Source organism: Ylistrum balloti, unplaced genomic scaffold (genome assembly GCF_031769215.1).
Source record: "Ylistrum balloti isolate Yb309-2 unplaced genomic scaffold, AGI_CSIRO_Ybal_v1 Utg371624, whole genome shotgun sequence".
Classification (NCBI taxonomy): domain Eukaryota; kingdom Metazoa; phylum Mollusca; class Bivalvia; order Pectinida; family Pectinidae; genus Ylistrum; species Ylistrum balloti.
In genome coordinates this window covers 38895-61809 of record NW_026782828.1, presented here as the reverse complement: position 1 = coordinate 61809, position 22915 = coordinate 38895, and the positions used below count along the sequence as shown (strand labels likewise).

At 33.6% G+C, this 22915-nt stretch overlaps 1 protein-coding gene and 1 long non-coding RNA gene across 2 annotated transcripts; one reads left to right on the top strand and one right to left on the bottom strand.

The window, feature by feature from the left end:
* Positions 1 to 5624: 5624 nt before the first annotated feature.
* On the top strand, positions 5625 to 7193 carry LOC132563180 (uncharacterized). The gene is made up of 3 exons (XR_009554792.1): positions 5625 to 5841; positions 6475 to 6585; positions 7108 to 7193. It is a non-coding gene; the product is annotated as an uncharacterized LOC132563180 (long non-coding RNA).
* A 9623-nt stretch (positions 7194 to 16816) lies between these two features.
* On the bottom strand, positions 16817 to 22809 carry LOC132563182 (uncharacterized). Its single transcript, XM_060227935.1, has 6 exons — positions 22597 to 22809; positions 21472 to 21537; positions 21055 to 21140; positions 20007 to 20124; positions 18753 to 18811; positions 16817 to 18118 (listed from the first exon to the last, which is right to left on the bottom strand). Exons 1-6 carry the CDS (start codon positions 22807 to 22809, stop codon positions 18013 to 18015), a joined length of 648 nt encoding a protein of 215 aa, XP_060083918.1. The 3' UTR covers positions 16817 to 18012.
* Positions 22810 to 22915: the final 106 nt, after the last annotated feature.

The window sequence follows — 22915 nt, the reverse complement described above, 5'->3', positions numbered from 1 at the left end:
GTTAAATTGTCTGCAATGAAGCTATGTCTGTAACTAAATGATCTGCACGGGACAAAAGTGTATTATGATAATGTTATATAATCTACAGTTATCCGTTTTCATACACATTTTAAAATGTTTAAATCAAAAACCTATTGATAATGAGTGAAGACTACCAACAGGAATTAAGCAACTTGGAAAAAAAATAAACCAGATCAATGAGATGATTTTGAGTTAAAACAGTAGAAAACATGGACTATATGAAAACCAGATACCAGCATCCATTCTATTTCCATCCAATGCAAATATTTTACCTTGGTTCCAATGCCATCACAAAGTCCTTGAAATATTCATTGTCAACCAGGCTTGGTGGGAGAATCTTTCTGACAATGAGTTTTATTCTTTCTTTCAACCCTAGTTTACTACGGACTTTGGTGGCAAAAATAGTTGGGCAAAGTTGGTTGTATGTCGATGGCGCTGCTACTGCTCTTTGTGCTGCTATTGTGAACAGAGGGTTTAGGTCCATTGTGCGCTGCTGGTGTGTGTTTGTTTGATATGACTTTTTAAATTAGTTGTTTCCTAGAAAATGAAAATACAATTTAAAAGCATTGCATATATATGAAGCCAATTGCAAAACAAAATCTTAGTTTAGCATTTTGATGATTGAAATAATTTCTCCTGTTTGAAATGCACCACTTTCTGGGGAATGAAATCGAGTACATTAATAAGCCTACAAATGTCCATGTTGTTTGAAATCAACAGTGAACTGTAAAAACATGAATCGGTCTGAACTGTAAATTCATATGGTTTGGTTTAGTTTGGCCACTGAAGGGATCATTTGTTTAACTTTTATGAGGCAAAATTTTCCAAACTAGAGAATCACAACAGGGATGCATTTAGCCAGGGACAAATATAGTCCCTGATTTAGCATATTAAAGTAATATAAAGTAACACTGATGTTGAAATTTTAAGTTTATTCTGCCTAACTCTGGGCGAACAGATTTTCCTCACAAAATCAAAACTAGGTCATGTCAAAGTTATTAGTGTAATTTGACTGAATTATTATTATTATAAATCATTGTATCTGTCATATACACAAAGTAAAAGGGTGTTTTGCAAGTGGCTGGACAGTTTCCCTTATACCTAGCAGAAACACTACATTGCAACACTAAATTGGGGGAAAATAATCATTATAAAATTAACTCTGTTGTGTTACTGTTACATTTTAATTATTTTGCAAATTAAAATGCTAAAATCCGAACTCTACAAAAGTAGATCAAGTATAATCGTAACAAACATTAGCCATGATTAGACATGTCACGTTACTGTGATTAGTAATTATAAAATACCTGCATCACGATGACTGCAGAAAATTAGCAATAGTATTTAAAAAATAAAATCAAACTTGTATCAATCATTAAAACGATTTTTATACAACGAAATTAACTCCGATACTTTACCTGTGTTTTTGTATAATTTGCGGCACAGACGTCAAACAGCTGATGTCAAGTTTTTTTTAGATACTGGCAAATTTTCGTTTATCTTAAAAAATCCAAACACTTTCCACACGTCAGATTTTGTTTTCACATCAGGATGATTATGTATCTCATGTTGTTTTTCACTAGACACATTTGTTCCGTCTACATTTAGAACATACGAGACATCCACCATTTTGATTTCTATGGGATATAAGTTAAGAGTAACCTCCCTTTATTTAGGTGCGTTCGATTATCGATTCTTGGAAAACGAACATCGATCATCGAAATTGACAGCTTTTTCTCGCCATTAATCGATGTTAACCGATTATCGAAACATCACTAGTACTAGGCAGGGTTACAACTGGTCCTTCCATTAATTGGTGCAAACTGATGCCTCAGGAGGTAAGAGGTGTCCTCTGTATCATCCACTCGCCCACATTTAGACTCATTAAACATGTGTTTGCACATGCAGCAGAGGACATGTTGAAAATTGATTTCAATTTGTTGCTTGGGTTTTGAAACATTTTGGGACTGGGAGTGTGTAAAATTAATTCATAATATTTGCTATATTAATTAATATAATAATTAAGTAAATGAGGTAATTTATGTAACTTAGTTACAAAAAAGAAAATATTACAACAGGGAATGCTTTCACCTTCTATCAGTATTTGTAATTGTGATGATTTCAGGGATTGATATGGTGATGGCAGTGATGGTGATTGGTTTCATGAAGATAATGAAGATTGCGGGAATTAATGAAGATGGTATTGGGGATTCACAAAATGCTGACTACCATACTGGACCTGTCATGGCTGCCCTGGATTGGAGGATGGCTTGGAGGGCTTTAGATGTAAGTTGCCGTCAGGTACATTTGTACTAAGTTTAAGTATGTTTGATTGAGTAATCATGATGAATGTTAAACAGTGAAAAAAAATCATTTGTATGTGATTTTTTTTGAGATTTGTTTTGTCAACAGTAATCACAATGGTGGTGCAGTATCACCAATTTTACCAAAACTGATGGGTATACAGTGTTTTTTTGATAATTTAAAGTAGTAAGTCCTATTTGATTGAAATTTTAAGGGTGGACTCTTGGAAGAGATGCCCACGCATTGCTTTATTGGAACTGTTGTAACTGAATACCTGAAAAGGCAGCACTGTATTGGAGGGAGGTGACTGCAGTTATAAGGTTTAGGGCCTGTATGGTACACCTAGTTTTGTTGATTGAATTGAAGATAACCTGTTTCCTCATTTGGCCTCACTCCTTTCCCTTCCCATAAAGACCCTTCAGACTAAACTGAGTCAATATATCTCAATTTCAACACACAGTTTTTAAAGCTGTACATCTCTATTTTAGATAGTGGGCATTACCCCTCAGGTCCTTGGGGGTCAGACTCACAGTTCATATACAAAATTGGTTTCCCTTCCCACAAATCTTTTCCTTTATTTCTCTTATTAGGCCACATTTTTGTCCCAGACCCACCCCTCATGCCTTGAGGGGGGCCCTGAGACCCTCCATCAATACGAACTTGGTTCCCCTACACTCAAGAATTCTTCTGACCAAATTTAAATAAATTCAAGAGGTGCTTTTATTGCAACATGAAAGATGACATTACTGTAAATATTTTTATTACTTTTCAAGAATGGGATCAAAATATTGTAATTCGAAAGTTTTCTTGATTAAAAAAAAAATCCAAACATTGATTTATTCAAATTCATTAGTTTTACTTAATAACTGTTTGCTGCATACAATCATAGTTCCATTGTCCTCTCTGCACCTGCACTGTTAACAGGCGCACACTACCCTACTAATACCTGCACTGGTATATTGGTCCCACTAACATATTAGGTACTGTGATTATTTGTAGTATGCTACACATGTATTAGTTTTACAAAATATAATTGATAAGAAAAGTTACTATTGATCTTGAAGTAGCAACTCCTTTCCAAATTTATTTTCTGGTTATTTTGCTTTTCAAATGGAAAAATTATTCAAATTTTACTGCCAAATGGTTCAGTAAATTCAGGGCAGACAGCAACTGTTTTTCATCAAATTTTGATCAAAATGAATGATTTCTGAAAGGGAGTATTTATATAAAATTCCCTTAAATTTAGGCCATATTTAGTGTTGATAGCTTTATTGTCATATAGCCCTTTTAGACTCTACTCCTTAGTCCCTAAGATTCAGTCTCCTGTTGTCAGACCCTTTAGACCCTACTCCTTTGTCCCCTAGAATCAGACCCTTTAGACCCTATTTCTCTGCCCCCTTTAGTTCAACCTTTAGATCCTACTTCCTCAGTCTCCTATAATAGGACCATTGAGACCCTACGCCTTTGTCCCCTGGATAGTCAGACCCTTTATACCCTACTCCTTTGTCCCCTAGAGTCAGACAATTTAGATCCTATTCCTCAGTCTCCTTTAGTCCGACCTTTTAGACCCTACTTCCTATGTTCCCTAGAATCGGACCCTTCTCTGTCCCCTGGAGTCAGCCTTGGATTGGAGGATTGTAGTTTGAGGTTGCAGAGAGGTACATTTGTACCAAGTTTAGGTATGTTTGATTGAGTAATCGTGATGAATGTTAAAAAGCGTTAATATTTTGCAGAAAAATTCTTTTGTGTATTTTGTGTATTCATTTGTGTATGATTTTTTTTTAGATTATTTTTTCAACAGTAATCACAATGGTGGTGCAGCATCACCAATTTTACCAAAACCAATGGGTATACAGTGTTTTTGTTGATAATCTTAAGTCTGAGTTTCTCTCAGAATAATATCTTTCAGGTGGATCCTGGGATGAGCTGACCTGGCATGGCTGTAGTTTTAGCTGTTGTGGGTAATGGTGATGATTTCAGGGATTGATATGGTGATGGTGATTGGTTTCATGGAGATGATGAAGATTGCGGGGATTAATGAAGATGGTATTGGGGATTCATAGAGATGATGAAGATTGCGGGGATTAATGAAGATGGTATTGGGGATTCACAAAATGCTGACTGTACCGTACTGCATCTGTCATGGCTGCCCTGGATTGGAGGATGGCTTGGAGGACTATAGCTGTAGGTTGCATTGGGGTACATATGCACCAAGTTTAAGTATGTTTGATTTATTGAGTTTTTCAAGTGTGTAAGAACGTTGGCAGATTCTGAGCAACTGCAGAGTGACATTGATAGTATATGAATGGTGTACGTTGTGGAAAATGGAAGTGAAAGTGAAGAAGTGCTGCCAGGTCATTTTTACCAAGAAGAAGAAATGTATATATTGTAATTATAGTATGGGTGGCGAGTTCCTGAAGAATGAAACGTGTGTGAAAGATCTGGGTGAATGGTTGACCTCTACAACGAGTTTTAGCAAACATATCAGACATACTGTTTCTAAGTCCATGCGATGCTTGGTTTTATTAAACGTTCATGTAAAAATTTTACCCAAGTTAATGTTTTAATATCTTTATACATTAGCCTTGTAAGGTGTCGGTTAGAATACTGTTGTCAGATCTGGTCACCTCACCAAACTTCTTTAATTCACCAAATCAAAGCTGTTCAGCGAAAGTTTTTGAGATTTTTATGTTTTAAGGCACATGTTGACTTCAATTCATTGTCTTACGCTGAAACTAGTAAGTATTTTAATCTCCCCAGCTTGGAACATAGATGATTATTTTTGGACAGTGCATTTCTTTTCATATGTGTAAATAGTGTTTTTGATTGTCCATATTTAGTCGAGCAAGTGTGTTTTTTAGTACCTGGTCGTAATCTACGATCTACTGGTTCAATTCAATTTTAACTCTCTTGGTCTTGTTTCAGACTTTGATATGTTTTATTGGTCTCTCACTGCATTTATAGCACAACTCATGAATGCCTTTTACCAATAATTCCATATTTTGTACATTTTATAGTTCTGTGTTTCATGTGACTGTGATATCTATTCTTATGTTGTATTTGTTATCCATTCTGTAAGTGGACCTTCAGGTCTGTAGTGGACCTCCGGGTCTGTAGTGGACCTCCGGGACTGTAAGTGGACCTCTGGGACTGTAAGTGGACCTCCGGGTCTGTAGAATTGGAAATTGAAATAAATCAAGAGACTTATTCGGCAAGGACAAAGGATGTTGAACAAAAACCTCATCAGAACTTTTAACAGCTTCAGATACAATTTTCAAAAGAATTCAACCAATCACAAGTAGAAATTTTGTGAAAGAAGTATTTGGGAAAATAAAGATGGACAAGATAGGAAAGACTGCAAGAAATAATGTTATCACCCAATTAGGAAACCCGTGGATGGAGAAGAATTAGGGAATGATTTGAAGAGAGGCAGCTATACATCAGAATGGGGGAGGTTGTTTCTGCAAGTCTACTCCTGTACAATCAAAGGCGACCTGGAGAGCTCCAGGCTATTGGGTAAGATTTTATTCAGTTGAATTTTAAAAGCTGAGGAAAATGAATCGCTCATATGATCCACTGCAGAAAGTGCTATTAATCATCATAACAACTAGTTCCTTGTAGATATTCTCGTGTTTCTTTTTCATATGGACATGTGCAAGATCAAAATATTCCATCAAAAGATACAAAAATTTGGGTCAGAACCGACACTTGCAAATGTTTTTGATAAAAAATAATGTACCCAAGGGTAAAGGCATCTACCCCCGTTTCTATCCTACATAATGTACATGTGAGTTACCAAGTATTAGAAATGGCATCAACGGTCAAGAGAACAGTGGGTTATGCATAACTCTAACTCTTTTACTTTAAGGGATATTTTGCACAAACTACATTGCTTCTTTTCAAAATAACTTATAGCATGTATATATGTTATAATGAAAATTGTGCTCAATTTCCACATACAAATGACATACAATATTAGAATGAAAGAAATCCCATATAAATCTAACTAGGTTGATTTCTGAATGTTCATGTAACCTTGATAGTGTCAGGACAGTTGTATGTAAAGGTGTTTAGATGCAATAGTTTCAATAGTCATTAGATAGAATGCAGCTAGAAAATGTGCAAAATATCCCATTAAACCATTTACAGATTGACAGACTACAAAGAGTGACAAGAGGGGGAAGATGTCCAGCGTTTGATTGGAGATTGTCAGCAAAGAAACTGTTAGAGAACCAGGTGGTTATCACAGTGTGAGGAAAGGTATTTATTTAATTTGTTATATCTGAATTGCTGAAATGAATGGTACATTGGTTAAACCTTTTATTAGGCACAAAGCATTACACCAAACTATAGTACCACACTAATAAGATGGCCTGTGAATATAGTTTTCAGTGGATGTTTGATTACATAATTGTTCAGACAGTTTCTGTGGCAACCAACAAATTTAAAGTACGACAATGCAAGTTGTTGCATGACGTATGCTGTCATGATGCTAAAATAAACATTATAAATACATAAATACATAAAAATTAAAAAACAGCAGCAACATGTTCAATGCCATTGACCTCAAGGGTTCATGGAACACATACTTCTTTCCCAAACCTTTACATACCTTGTATACAACAGAAGTTAATGACTGCAAAATGTAGTATGTTTGAATGTGATGTCTGATTGAATACCTGGTATATACTATTTATTTTACTTAATCCAATTTTAGGAAAATGTTTGTTAGTGAAAGCCTCATTCACTGGTTACTGAATAAAAAAACTTCCCTCTTTTCAGACCAGAAGAAGAGTACCTGTTATAATTCCAGCAGACGCAGGGAAACCGACCGACTACCTCACAAATGAAGGGGTTAGAAGAGATGCAGGGATCCTGGAAAAGAATACTTTGGTGTTTGCCTGAAAAGGTATAACCACATGTTTAAAAATTTCCTTGATGATTCCACTTCATATATAAAAAAAAATTAAGTCCATAATGATATTTTCTGATTTTACAGTATGTCTATCACTTGTTTAAATGCTGCAGCAGTGCTAGATTTCTTTGTGGTCTCTGTTGCAGGGGAAGGGGTTGTCTGTGCATGTGATTGCCATGGTTACTTACTGAAAAATTGCAAAAATACTACTTATTCCAACCTAACACTTCAGCTTTATAGAAGACATTTGTTTCTAAACACCTGTCTTAAAATCAACCTCGCTGTCATGGTAACAAACCACTTGCATCTCAGCAAATTCCAACTCGGAAATCCTTCATAATATGACCACATGTAAACACTATAAAAATTCACTTCCTGTAAAGCTGTTTTTTGGTGCGTAGACACAGATTCGAAACTGCTCAAAAAGTAATCTTTATGGAATGCATGTAATGACACTGTCAATATTGAGTGTCAAAATTTCCTTTTTTATGACACTTGATACCTATCCTTTAACCTTTATTGCTTATCTTAGGTGACCATCAAGGCCACTGGGCCTCTTGTTCCACTTTATTTATCAACCTGTAACATCTTCTCTCATAAACTATTTGTCAGTTGCTATGAAACTTGGCATAAATGGATCGGTAACATTGATATTGGATTTTGAAAATTTGCTTATATTATCAGCAGAATTTTTTTGCCTTGTTTTGCAGCCGAAAAAAAAGTTGTTTCCCCTAGCCAAAATGTGAGTTTTTTTATCCCAAAATGATGCAAAATCCAAGAATATTTTCCCAATTTTTCATAAAACACTACTTTATTTTATTAAGGGATAGGCTGCTGTTAAATCAAGGTGGAAAAAACACCATGTTTTGTATACATGTATGTAAGAATGATGTAAGAACTTAAGAGCCAATTACAATTTTAAGGTCAGAGGTTAAAGTTGGGGGCAGAAAAATTTTAAGGTCATAGGTCAAGAAACACAGACAAATCGAAAAACTAGATGACTGTATTTTCAGGACTGAATTTCAAAAGTATGGACAGAAAATATCACTTAGGATGAAAACTTGCATTGGTTCACCAGCTTTTCACCTCCTAGATATGTGTTGGAATTCCATTGGTTGCAGGGATTTTTCTAGGTCAAGTGTTCTAAAATTATTTTCGAAAATTTTGATTTTTGACATCATCTGCCAGCAGTGTTTACACATAAGTAGGGTTTGTGCAGAGCCTGAAAATCCCTTGAGTTGAGAATTAATCTTGAAACTCCTTGAAAATCTTGATATGTCTTGAAAACATTGATTTAGCCGAGTAATTTTAATACTGTATTTGTGGAAGGAAACAAAATTAAATTGCCCATATAAATAGAAGTCAGAATGAGTCACCTTACTTATTCAAATGCCCTGTTTTTGTTTCAGGTCTTTGATCCAAAACCAAATGAAATGGAATGGGTTATCAATCATATGGGCCACTCACTTGACAATCATTAAATACATTACAGGTAACTTGAAATACAGAATAAGATGCTCTCACATCCAATATACCAAGACTGTGATCCATTTAAACATTGTCCATTTTGTTTTGAAATCTCACCACTATGCAGAGAAATGGAAATGTCACTCCAGGTTTCCAATGGGAAATTTTGGTTCAGTCATACGAAATGTTTTAGTGTGAAATGATCTGGTCAAATTAAGTGACACAGGTTTTCATTCTATTTTGTCCTACTACTTCTTCATGGGGCTGATTTTTACCTTTTTTTGTAGATTTACTCATAGTGATATTAGTTCTTGTTAAATGCATAGGATTTACATTATTTCCCTACAAAAACAGGCTTCAACTTATGTTACTTTTTCTTGTGTGATAAAAATGAGGTGATTTTCATTTTTTTGATAAAACAATACCTTTTGGCCAAGAAAAGTTGGTGGCAATATTTGTCACTTCAACAAAAAAAAAAAAAAAAATAAAGTGAAACTCCACTGATACAAATGTCATTTAAAACCATCGCGAAAAAGTTGACTAGTTACAAAAATATCAGGTATCAGGTGAGAACAAATGCATAAATTTATTCAGCCAGAGATATTTTTCAGGAAGACTTTTGAAATTGATGTTAAATATTGCTAGATAAATAATATATAAACTTTTATTTTCTTTGAAAAAAATTCCCATAATTCTTCTAATTTTGACAATATAAAGTGCTGTGCTACCAATCATAGGGATTATATTTCAAATATGATTTTTGTAAATATGTGTAACATTGTTATGCTTAAGGTGCACAGATGATGTCTTAGAAAAAACACAAATAGCCAAGATACTACTACTACAAGACCGTGTGGGAGAGTTTCGGACAAATCCCTACAAGACATCCAAATAGAAGGTTTGTTTCCTTTGAAACAGATTTAGGTTGCTTTAATTCAACTTATAAATAAAAAATTTCACTAATCCAAAGAATATTTCAAAAACTTTTTTTTTATCTGTACATCAATCTTGAGTCCTAGTATTGTTTGCTGCTCTGACACACCAGAGAATCATTACTACTATACTAAAAGTTTGAATTAAAATATTCAAGTAATGAAAAGTACATAAGTTCTAATGAAAACAGATTCTTTCTTGGACCACCATCATCTCTTCCGAATAACCTTAAAACACTATTTTGTTATCACCAGGCTTAGTAATTGCCTCTTACCTCCATAACCTAGTCCCTGTATCTTTTTTTTTATGTATTTCACATTGCTAAAGGACTGTAAATGACTATCTGAACAATAGTGGTTTAAAGCGATTAAGTAGAAATAAAATGACTGAAGTGGCCATTATTATATGAAGATATCTTTATTACAGACCTTATCCAGGAGTCATCATTCACTGAACTGGATGAATATGAGGATTTACACGATATGACATCACCTGACCTTGTAGGTACCATTGAGCCATGTGATTTTTCTGTGTTACATATTGCCGAAAATTTGATGAGTACATAAAAAAATGGAAGTCTGCTGCTCTTCAAGAAACAGAAAAATACAGCCAACACCACATCAGTGTGGAAAAGCAATTGACCTAAGCAGGGTTAATGATGGAAAAATTTGGAAACAAAAGAAATCGAAGATGTACTGGAAAAAAAAACTCTTCAGAATTGTAGATAAACTGAATGTGGGTCGGAAACCTAAAACTGTTTCATGCTATTTCTGCTGTTCAAATTTGTAGAAAAGCTGATTGTGGGTCAGAAACCTACAATAAATAGATGTTCTTTTCATCATTGGAGCAGTTTGTAGACAATGGATTGATCTAAGTTCTAATGTGAAATCATTTATTACCAACTTTTTATTAACATTGTCAAACATGACACAGACATTAAACATGGCTGTTGAAAAGCATGCCTCTTTATGTTGTAAATACTTAATTTTGACCACTTGTTTTATATCATAATTTTTTAACATCTTGTGCATCTGTTGTCATTCCTTCATGCAACAGTCTTGAATAAACTAGGATCAAGGTTTGTATATATATCATAGTACAGTTTTTTATAGAAATTCTGGATTAGTGTTTTATATATATAATGTACAGCACCATTTTGTGGAGAACTTTTATACACAAAAAACAACATTCAGTGGAGTTCCTTTTATTTTTCAAGTTGTTGATACAAAAAATATAAATGATTAAAGTATTTTTAAACAGCAAGAAAGAGCAAATGCAGATGGTATCTTGTATGAATTTAGTCTCTGATGAAAAATCACGTGCAAGCATTGAAACAGTGATCAGTTTCTAACCAAGAGGAAGAAAAATATGCCAATACTATTTGTAGATAAGAAGTACGATATTTCCATTGACTTGACCAAGGATGGATGAATTTCTAAGTTTGCAGTATTTTAATATGCTTAGTATGTAAAATTCCTGTCAAGAATGTTTGATAAAATGAATGACCTTGACCCATTTTGAAGGTCACATGGATAGGTGTTTAATAATCTTTAAATTATTTCTTATCAATATCTAAAAAGTTCTGATAACTGGCCCGTAGTGTGCTGGAATGAATTGCCATTTATGTTCATGTTATTTATATTTTCACTTTGTAAAGGTCACAAGGGTCAAATTTGTTAAAATCTTTAATGACTTCTTGTCAATAACAAAAAGGTTGAGGCTGTTGAATCTTGTTTTTCAATGTTAGTGGATGAAGGACAATCGTTTTCAAATTGACCTTGACCTATGTTAAAGATCTCCTGGTTAAGTGATTTAATTTTTTTTTTTCAATAAGCAATAGTTTCGGAATAATGGCATTTGTGTAGTAGCATGTATAAAGAATATGATTTTAAGTTTGCAGAAAATGTTTTTATGATCAAACAGTATCTTTGTATGCTGTAGAGTAGTTGAGCAATTAATCTTAGGCTTACTTTAATTAATAAAACATTCCAGCGTTTCATAGTTATAGCGGGAATTGTTTGTCTTGTCGGTACTTATAAGTCAGGGGTGGAATTACAGGTGGGTCCGGTAGTAGTGTTTTATTCAGCCAATCGGAGAGTTGGCACATGCATTTGCATGTTTGCAAGCTGGGGTGTCACTTTTCTAGCAAGATTTGGTCGCAAGCACACATAATTTTTTTTTGATGGAAGAATTAGAAGCAAACCGGTTCCAAGTGAAATCCCAGAGTTCATGAAGCCTAAGCATTCATGGCTGGTGCACCTCCTGTGGTTCCCGATAAGGGTTTTCAGGTTGGGTGGCTCGGTAGGTTTCTTTTTTCAGAGAACTGTTTTTGTTAGTTGCTATAAGAGCGTATAAGTTTGTATAAGATGCAGAGAGAGATCAGATGGAGTGTACAGTCTCAGGGTGCTCGAGTTATCGTGCTATTGTTTAATAGGAAAAGTTTTTTTTAATCTATATAAAATATCATATGGTATTCAGTATACTAAATATTTCATTTGTCTTCAAGTATGTACATTATGTATATGTAACAGGATTGTATCCGAGTGAGAGTGGGGAATTGTAAATGTAAACCTGTAAAATAAAGTTTGGTACTCATTAAACGTCGACTGCACGCGACACGCTAGACATGCAAACATACAGTGGTGTCTGTTGTTTTACTGAGTAGTATAGAGAAGACACAGCATTTCATACTAGATAGTAAAGAATTTCTTGCATTTTGCCTATCTATTGTAAATCAATATACATTTTATACTTCATTTTAATGAAGTTTGGTAGATATTTTCATGGCCAATGGAATGAAGTACAATGTCTCCGACCTAGGGGACTTTGGCAGTGTCGAATTGAATCAAATTTTCGAAAATCTCCACAACACTCAGATATGGAAAAATCAAATACTTTTCATAGATGGAAGGGTTTTTGAGATGCTTTAAGCCAAATTATGAATTTCATGATCCCTGCATTTTCCCTTGTGGAGTTGGTATTAAGTCAGAAGTTTATATAGAATTTTTTTTCTCTAATTCAAACTCTATTAGAATCCATAATATAGGATGACAGTTAACTGTGTTAACAAGATGTTTATGTGATATATATAACACAACACAAACAATGTTTATGGAATTCAGGTGACTGTTAAGACCATTGGGCCTTTTCTTTTGTCAAGACACTATCATGCAGTGTTGAAATTACGGCTGAAGAATTAGATTTGATATATGAGTTAGGTTGCTACCAAATAGTTCTACCATTTTTGAAATTCTTTTATGGTGTCCAGATCTGGAAAAGTAAGTTTTCAATTTTTGTCAATTTTAGATCATTTGACTGTGGGTAAGGTTTTGTAGTCAGATGACCTTATAACCCATGGGTCTCTTGTGTCTATGTTGAAAATTTGAATTTACAATGATGTAAGAATACCTTTGTTGATGTGTGTTCATGAGTGTAATTTGATCTTCCTGTTCACACTCTGAACCCATTTTGTATTATTGAAACTTCAACCAAAGTGTTATTTTCTTTGTACCATGATTAAAAATGGATCATTTACAAAAAAGTTTTCATTCTCTCAAATCTCTTCATACTCTTAAATAGAATTTCAAAGTGGCAGTCTTAACATAGCAATTGTCCCCTTCTGCATTCAACACACGGTAGTCCCCAAGTTTTCTTGAAAATTTTGGTCACCATAAATCTGGACGAAATAGTATATGTGGTCCTAGATCTTGTCACTTTGTGGACAACAGCAACATCTCTTAATATTTCAAAATCTTTTTCGACTAATGGAATCCTTAGGCATACGAAACGGTCAATCTTGGTACCAACAGTAAGGTGTTCTTTGATAAGGACACCTAGATCCTCCAGATCCTGAGGGTTGTTTTCAGTTTCAATGAATGGTTCCAATTTATCTTCTATCAGTCGATCATATTTTTTACTCCAACCTGTAACAGAAATGGAATTATATAGTATACAAAAATATTTGTATGATATAGAACTATAAAAATGTCTCTGCTACCTTATAATCAGTGGATCGCTATATATAGTGATTTGGGACAGGGCACAATGTGGTGGACACAAGGACATGGGTGCAACACTTGATCCCCCCACCCCCTTTAATAGCGAAGGCATCATATAATCAAAATAAAACTAGCAAATTATAAACATGTGCTAATATATTCATATTGTATATATGATTTAGAGGAAATTCCCAAATTTATTCAAAGTTCTGTCAACAGATCACGAATGCAGTATGATTGAAAGTAGAAGGTTATAATGATGCAATGAAAAACACTGTCAAATATTTCATTGATATAAACATCATATTTACCAAATGTTATTCTTGGGGCTTTATATAGATATTGTTAATTCTGATTTAACTCTTAAACTTAAGACAAGAGATTGAAAACATTTAATTTGACAGTTACCTATGAAATGGATTTTCACATAGCTATCGTTAGTTTCTGTGTCATCTAATATGTAGACAGGATATAATCCAGGAGTAAGTCTATCTGCACCGAGACACTTTCCCCTTGCAGGTCCAATATCAACAGAATATAGTTCTCTGAAATCATTATAAATTAATGAATTTCATTTCAACACTACCAGGTATATAATGATAAATAGGCATAGGCTGGTTAGGGATGGGATTGGGGTTATGGAGGGGAAATGGGATTGGGATGTCGGTTGTGATTTGATTTATCAGGTGTAATGTCCTACAATTTCCATGCACAAATTTCCCCAGACACTGGATTCCAAAATAATAACTCCTGTATCACTTCAGTCTAAAATCAGAAACTATTGTTTTAACACTCGCTTCAACTATAAGTTAACATTGATATTATACTCACTTATAAGATCCTACTGGGTCTCCAGTAGATCCAGCTTTGAGATTTGTAATTCTCCGTCTTCGCGCTGTTGCCATTTTTCTTTTCTCCAGGCCTCTAGATAACTTACATAAATTACAAAACATAAATTCTATGTAATAGCAGTCTAAAACATACAGGGGCTCACTCATTTCTCCTATGTACTTAACTATATCCGTGATGCTACAGAGTTTTATGTGTTCATTCACCCTTTTCATTACCATACATTTTGTTTCTTCTGTTTAAAACATTTTTCCCCATATAATGATAAGTAAGGAAATGAATCACACTTCAAAATCATGACAGATAATTAGGAGATCAAACCGGCTCTCTGTTATGATTAAATGTCTAAAATCGAGATGAGTGTGGTAGGGGAGGCAACTCCTAGATTTGTAAGCTATATTTGTTTCGGTCAAATCTGCGTGTCTGTCTCACTAAAGTTTCGATGATTCGTGCACGGACACCAAACTCTTTTTATAAAGTTCTTTTTATCATGGTTATGGTAAAGGAATGTATCAAAAGTCTCGTCATCACATGAACTTGATGTGACCTTTGCCATAGAACTCGACAAGTACATACAACAAGAGGTCCATGGTCATTAAGGGTCATTTGACTATGAAGACCTTTATATGAAAGAAACCTAACAGGCCTCAAGTACATTGCTCAACTACTCTACAGCTTACATAGAAGACATTGGTTGGTTAATAAAGACATTTTCTTCAAACCTGAAATAATATTCTCTATACATGCACTAAACAAATGCCATTACTCTGACATATTGTTTGTTGAAAAAGCAGCTACAGACCCAATATCAAGACCCTTGGCCTTTTGATTATTGAGAAGTAATTGTGAAAGCACTTCAACACATTTGACCCCTGTGGAACACCTTGGTAGCCCTTCATCCCAGCATGCTACAGGCCTAATATAAGCAACATGGTGCTTTCCGTAATTTAGAAGAAGTTGCTTTAATACTTCAACACATTTTACCCTTGTGACCTTGAAAGTAAGTCAAGGTAGTTCATTTGAACAAACTTGGTAGCCCTTCATCCTAGCATGCTATAGGCCCAATATCAGTACCCTGGCCTTTTTGGTCATTTGAATGGAAAGTTTATGTGCGGCAGATGGCACACGGTCTGTGACGATGGATGAAACATGATGCCTATTGGTCATCCCTACCCTTCTAAAAATTAAGCAAATGTAATATTTTTGTGGCATAAAGCTAATCCTGAAATCATTTCCCCACAGAACATCACATATGTTACACACATGAAGTATTGCACATATTAAACTTGTATGGGTCTTTGTTACCTACATTTGACCTTTGAACAAAATTGCTGAAATTCAAGAGAAGAAAACTGGTTTGCCTAACATATCTATGGATAAATGTGCCTCTGATGTACATTGAAATTGGTATTAAGATAAATGAGAAATAATTGCAAGGGTTGCCACAGATCGAGAGCTTCATGAAGTCAATCTTAACCTTATAGATTCAAAAATACATACATATCTTATAGTACATCGCTTCATGTCTGAACGTCAGACTTTTAAAAGAACATCAATTGGAAATATCCTATTTTCTATTTTACTTGCGATCTAAATCTCAGCAGAAACACTGATTAAAATCAGATCTGAATTTCACTCTGTACACAAAAAGTATATGTCTGTACACTTCAGGACATTGTTTCATCAAGAAAAAGTATATGTTCATGTCTCTACACTTCAAATTCTGATAGGAATTGATTACCGGGTACTTTGCAGAAATGGGGTTTATATAAGAGCTGTCTTGTTTCACATCACTTGCTTGTTTAGTGTTCGTAACATAATGTCATACAATATCAGATGGAGTCATTTGAGGACATTTTTATAGTACCATCACACTGTAATGTCAAAACCTGGATACAGAAGCCTTGCATGCCATCCATTCACATGTAAAACTACCAATTCTTATAGACTTTGGTTTGTTTCCATCAGTTGACTTTACCAACAGCATTTCCTGCTTTTGCAAACACTTAACACTTATTCCAAAAGTGACATTTATAATATAATATATGCAACTGAGATGAAAGTTAACTAAGAAGAAATGGAAACAGATATCTTAAATTTCATTTTATTTTCAGGGACACAGCTTCCAACACTTGCTATCGAATACTGATCTAACCACCAGAGTAGGTCCATATTCAGCTGGACTACAACAAGTTATAAAATCCCTGTGGTGATTTCTATTTCTGACAAAACTGCTTTGAACAAATAAATTCCTGAATCAATTTCAATTTGTACATTACCACATTTTTTATTCCACTTAGAAGAGTAACAATTAACAAACATTGTAAAATCTGGAAAATGTACGAACGAACTCAAGCATGATTGTTCTTCATAACTATTAAAGCCAGTATTATTTTAATGAAACGAAAATCCAAATATATATAAACATATGTTTACAAAAATCTTGTCATAAAGTTGTGTCAATTTTCTATGAAATAACATTCTCCTTATGAGCACATTGTAAAAAAATAGTGATAAAGGAATTATGAAGATATTTTCTAATTAAAAACAGTTTTTTTCTCATTTTATTTCATACATCTAATTAATTCACATGTTATTTTATGTCCTGTAATGATGCCACTCTGCCTTCAGAGGTATACAATGTGTTATATCTATCATTCAATAAGGACTAGAATTATTAGTTAATTAAACAATTTTATAGATTTAAAATGTATCTATCTCATTGAAATAGAATCACATACCTCAATCTAAGTTCAGATGTAGTTTGTATTTTGTAATAATTTATGGCTTCAATATTTTAACACATTGAAATAGACAACCAATATTTATTCCATTACATCATGGAATTAGTTGAACAGCTGTTTAGACTTCAGGAAAAAAAATGCATTTCTAGATATTTATTTCGTCATGAAACCATCTCATCACCCAGAATATGTTTAGCATGTCTTAAAATTTCAAAAATATACAATTCATTATTTTTGTATCTGTAATTTCATTTAAGAAACGATGAAGAAAATGTATTTTCTCTCTCTCTTTATGGTTTCTTTTGGATTCTGAAGAATTAAAAACAGTATTATCAAATAGTGCAATAAATACTGGCAATTATTTAGAATTTTCTGACAAATTTTAAATTTGACATCACAACATGTATGGTCCCAATAACAGTTTACAATAATTGGAAAATGGTCAGGTCTGTGTTACAACAGTAAATAACACTAAGTTATCCATTTTGTTCACAATTTCTTGATTAAATGCTATTTAATTTGCTTACACTTAAAATGTTTCCAATTCCTGAAAGATTTTGCCCCTTTACAGTACTACATCTACAGATCATTCTTCATGATGTAAAATTTTTCTTCGCTATAAATATCACCCTTGAGAAGAAAGTCTATCAAAACCTTCTAATAAACAAGCACCACATCAATCAGTTTTTAAACTGATATCTCTCAAAGCATATAGACCCTCACATGACAACATCCACCAATCACAGCCGTTGAAACTTTAAATCAATCACATTTTCCCCTCTCATACTGGTAATGTTTTCTGAACAGTTTTTGACGCAGCTGCATAAAATATTTTTGAAAAAAATTTCATTCCAGTCTGACCTCCAGGAATATAACTGACAATATACCTGTGAATAAAAAAAATGAAAATATTAAACAAAATTCTTCATATAAATTTCTTGCAATTCAAACAGATTTAAATGTAAATATATTAAATTTAAACAGATTAATTTAAATTTGAAAAAAAAGAGATTCTGGGTAGATTTTTTAGGTAGATATCATTATTTGAAAATAAATAATAAATATGGAAATATTAACTAAATTTTTAATATCTATCGGGATGTTTCTTATGAGTGTCTATATTGATAATGGCTTCAACAATATATACTTTCATAGAAGTCACAAAATTCAAAATGTAAATTAATCTATTTTTAAACTACTTATTTCAAAATTTTCAAGCTGTACAAGACCAAATATTTTTGATGAAAAGCAAATAGAATTTGATTATGAAAAACTTCTGCTGGCTATTACACTAGACATTACATAATTTGACTGAGAGATTTATTATGTGGAGCTAGAGGAAAACTTAGACTAGAACTAACATTGATGTATATAATAGTAATATAAGATCTTTCAACCAATGCAATCAGGTCATGAATGAAATCTTACTTTTTAAATTAAAGAAAGAAAATAATTAATGGTACCAGATGTTAAAAATTACCAGGGACAAATCTCATCTGTAATGTTAAATAAGGTACGTACCACACAAGAGCCAGGATTTGTGCAACAGCACATATAACCGTAAATATTGTACTTCTAACCTGTCAACAGAGAAGGAAATTTTGGTTAATTAGTTCCATCCTTAAAATTACAAACAAGAGGGTCATGACCCTAAACAGTTATCTGACAATCGATGAAGGGGTGGACAAACCACTGAATTTGCTGATGGTGGTCTGACAAATCTGATGAATTCAAATTTTGAACATTCGTTAAAAGTATCAGAAACTCATAAATGGTAAGTTCCATACATGAAAAACAGTTGCGCAATCATATTACAAAATGGTGTCTGTGGTTGAAGTTTTGATCAGACTGAAAAATAACACCACAAATCAAACTCCGAATTTTTTTGTTAATGGTGTGAATGAAATTCGCTAAGTAGTTCAGACTATTTCTTCAAGATGAAATATGTTGGATTTTGGATCAAAGCGGAAAAGTAAGATTTGGTCAGTACAATCTCAGGATCACTTTAATTCATGCACTTTTGATATTATCCCTAATAATGTTTCAGACCAAAAATTGGTTGTCTACTCAGGCATTTAGCAGGAATAGCCTTTTCTTTGAGCAAAATATTGTCTAACTTCCACTTTTGGAGCCCCATACCAAAGTCCTTAGGGGTTGAACCAACATTCTGAATTTAAGAAATGATTCTCCACCCTCTACTATGTTTAAGACGAAATTTGGTTGAAATTCACTCAAACATTAAGAAGAGAAGCATTTTGAAACAAAATATTGACTAACTTCCCCATTAAGAGCTCTACCACTCAGTCCCTAGGGGTCATATCAACTTTCTTAATTAAAAAAAAAGATTCTCCACCCTCAATGATGTTTCAGACAAAATTTGAATGAAACACATTCAAGCATTCAGGAAGAATAGCATTTTGAAGCAAAGTATTGTCTAACTAACTTTTTTGGGCCCAATTCCTAGATCCCTAAGTAATCAGAACAATTTTTTCTGAATTTAAGATATAATTTCCTACCCCCTATGATTTTTCTGCCCAAATTTGGTTTAAATTAGCCAAGGTGTTCAGCAGGAACAGTGATTTAAAGGAAAATTTTAGGTATGGCGCACATGCAAGACGATGGACAATGCGTGGTAGCAATAGGTTATCTTGACTGTTCGGGTCAGAGGGAAGTATAAATTTTACAAATTCAGAGGGTTTCGTACCCTCATTCAGGAGTATTAGGGAACAATGATATTTAAAACAGTATTTAAATACTGTGATAAATGTTACTTACCCATAAGGAAAAATAAAGTGTTGCAACCATTGTACCAAAGTAAGCTACTGTAAACGGCATACGCTCTACTGAACACAGATGTTTAATGTGGTTCATTGGGCCCCATAGTAATGAAAAGCTGAAAATAGATGAAAACATATTACAAAGAATCTCATAATACAAATCATATATTTGAAGAGAACTGAAAAAAGAATTTATTGATAAATCAATAACTGTACTACCAACAGTCCCAACATGTTGTTGATAAAGCAGGAGATGTTTACCCTGTGGAACACCTGGTCTTTTTTTTTTGTATTTTGTGGGTCTTTGAGAAAATATTTCTTTTGCCTTTCTTTCATCATAGATGTAAGATTTTTGTAACACGTTACATTGTAGATGTGTTCTTGCTGTTTCTCTTATGTCATTCAAATAATTAAAGAAATTAAAACATTTTTGTTAATTTTTAGGTAACAGACATAAATAAAAACCTCATCCTACTATTTAGTTAAAAAATGTAAAAATCTTGTAAATGTGAAAATCTTTTTGAAGGTTTCAAATTTTTTAAAAACTTGTTTTTTTCTTATTTACCAGAACATCAGTACTCTCAAATGAGACATCTTTAGAAATTCCAATAACTTGTCTCTTAACTCAGATAAAGTCAACATGTAAATAACAACAATTAGAGAATCCTTAAAGAGGTCACTTTAGGGAAGTGGGCTCTGGACAAAGGTTAACTGTGTCTAGTGTACATTTCATGACATGAAATCCTAGTGATTACAGTGGTAAGGTTGTTCGAAGCAATATCATGAGAATAAAGTGAATAAGAAGTGAAGAAAAATTACAAGAGGAAGACAAAAATATTTTGAATATCACAACAGATCATATATACCGTGTAATAAGCTCACAGGGCTAGCAAGTCACTTCTTACATTAAGTCAGGGGGCAGGCATATTACATGTACATGTGTAGAATTGGTTTATAATTTTACTGAACTGCAATATATATATATGGTTAAGCTAATTACCAGGCATGAGTTTATAACCTGTCGAATGTATTTTCGTCTTTTTTACCTTGAAATGATAAATACACTTCCAAGAGAATACAGAACAGCAAATTTCCTTGCTTTCAGCAACAGTAAGGGTATGTAAAGACTTGCCTGAAATAAGAAGTAAGAGATTTATATGCAAAAATAAACAACAGGATATGCAGAATATATTTATTTTATCACATTATTATTTAATTGATGTGGAAACTAACCTGACAAACACATCACATCAAGTGCTAAGTTTGTACAATACCTTCTTTTCATTATAATGGCAAAGGATAAAATCATGTTACAGATGTTTAATTAATCATCTAAAATACATAAAATATTTTTCATTTGAGAAAAAAATTCATTTTACAATTTTCCTTGACCCTTTGTATCTTCATCTCCTCTGTCTTAATTTATGCAATGAAAATATTTGAAGAAATGAAGCCATATTTACCAAAGAGAAACAAAATGTCCCCATCAGCAAGCAAATTACAAATCCTAGTATCCTTTGTTTTTTGGTCTGAAAATAAAACAGAAATAAATATTCATCAATCTCATCTTGGCCCTTTCTTTTCTCAAAGCCACTTAAATATTGTTTTAAATAACTAACACACTTTAATTTACACAGTTTGGTATCACTTTCTATGACCAGTTAATGACCTGTTTGCTCAGTTGAACATGATCATAAGTTATTTGTTAAAAGTTAAAAGGTGATAGGCTTTGAAACAATTTTCAAAATATTTACTTACTATAATAAGTTGTGAGTTTAATCAGCATAGATTCAAAATACTGTTATGCTCCTAACATGAAATCTTCACAAAGGGCAATAACTCTGTAACTTAACGGTTGTGGACAGTGACTTTGGTACACTGCACACTGCCTTAGTATGACGGATGTATACACCAAATTTGAATATCCACGTTTAAATGCAAGCAAAGTTATGCGCCTGAAAAGGGGCAGTAACTTTGTAATTAAGGGGTTCCAACACTGAATACAGTGCACATCGTTTTAATATGACAAATGTATAAACCAAGTTTCATAAGCCTAGCTGAAATGCGAGCAAAAAATCATGGTCCAGTTGCAAGGGCAATAACTCCATAAATGCAAAGGTGGGACAGGAATTTGGAAACTGCACACCACTTAAGTGTGACTGATGTACACACCAAGTTTCACGATACTTGCTTGACTGTAGTCAAGGGTATGCCATGGACAAGAAAAGGACGGATGAACGGACGAACCAACAACTGTGCGTTTTGAAAATGTTAATGTAACATAAAATAAAATTGTGCATCAACATAGTCAGAACCCTTCAGACAACTTTCAAATAGGAGTTCAATCTGAGTTTTAGAGATGACTTCGACAATCTCTTGTCTGGTTTAGGAGTCAGAAGAAATTCGGGTTAGTTGTGGAAGAATTAGATTAGTGATTAGGGGCAAGATAAAATGTTTGTTCCTAGATATAAGAGATTTGAAGTGGTGTACACTTTATAAAGCATTTAGTTGTGAAAAACGTAACCAGAACTGAATATGAAACAACCAAAGCGTTCTACCCGAACATAACACTACAACATTGTTTTTACCAGACTTGGTAAGAGAGGATCTCTCTGCGCCTGCGAAAACCAGCTGTTGGCCACGTCATCATTGCTCAAAGGCGCTTCTTCTGACGATTTCTTAAATACATTTAACTTTCCAAAGCTAAATCCACCAGAAGTTCCCCTGTCATCTGTTTCTGAAGACCCCGATACAGAACTTCTTGATAAGTAATCCTGTAAGTCCTTGTTCAGTCCTGCCATGTTGGAACCAAACGTTACTTGACACAAGTGGATCTAATTTCATAATGGTAATTTCAGTAGAATTAATTTTATTCAAACACTTTTCTTTCTTGTAGATAAGATAGAA

What these genes read in the sequence shown, in the direction of transcription:
- LOC132563182 (XM_060227935.1), bottom strand. Translation starts at nt 22,809, where the DNA reads ATGGCAGGACTGAACAAGGACTTACAGGATTACTTATCAAGAAGTTCT. An exon ending in ATCCTCTCTTACCAAGTCTG is followed by an intron (nt 21,538 to 22,596) that starts GTAAAAACAATG and finishes TTTTATTTTCAG; the next exon opens with ACCAAAAAACAAAGGATACT. An exon ending in CAAATCCTGGCTCTTGTGTG is followed by an intron (nt 18,119 to 18,752) that starts GTACGTACCTTA and finishes TTTTATTCACAG; the next exon opens with GTATATTGTCAGTTATATTC.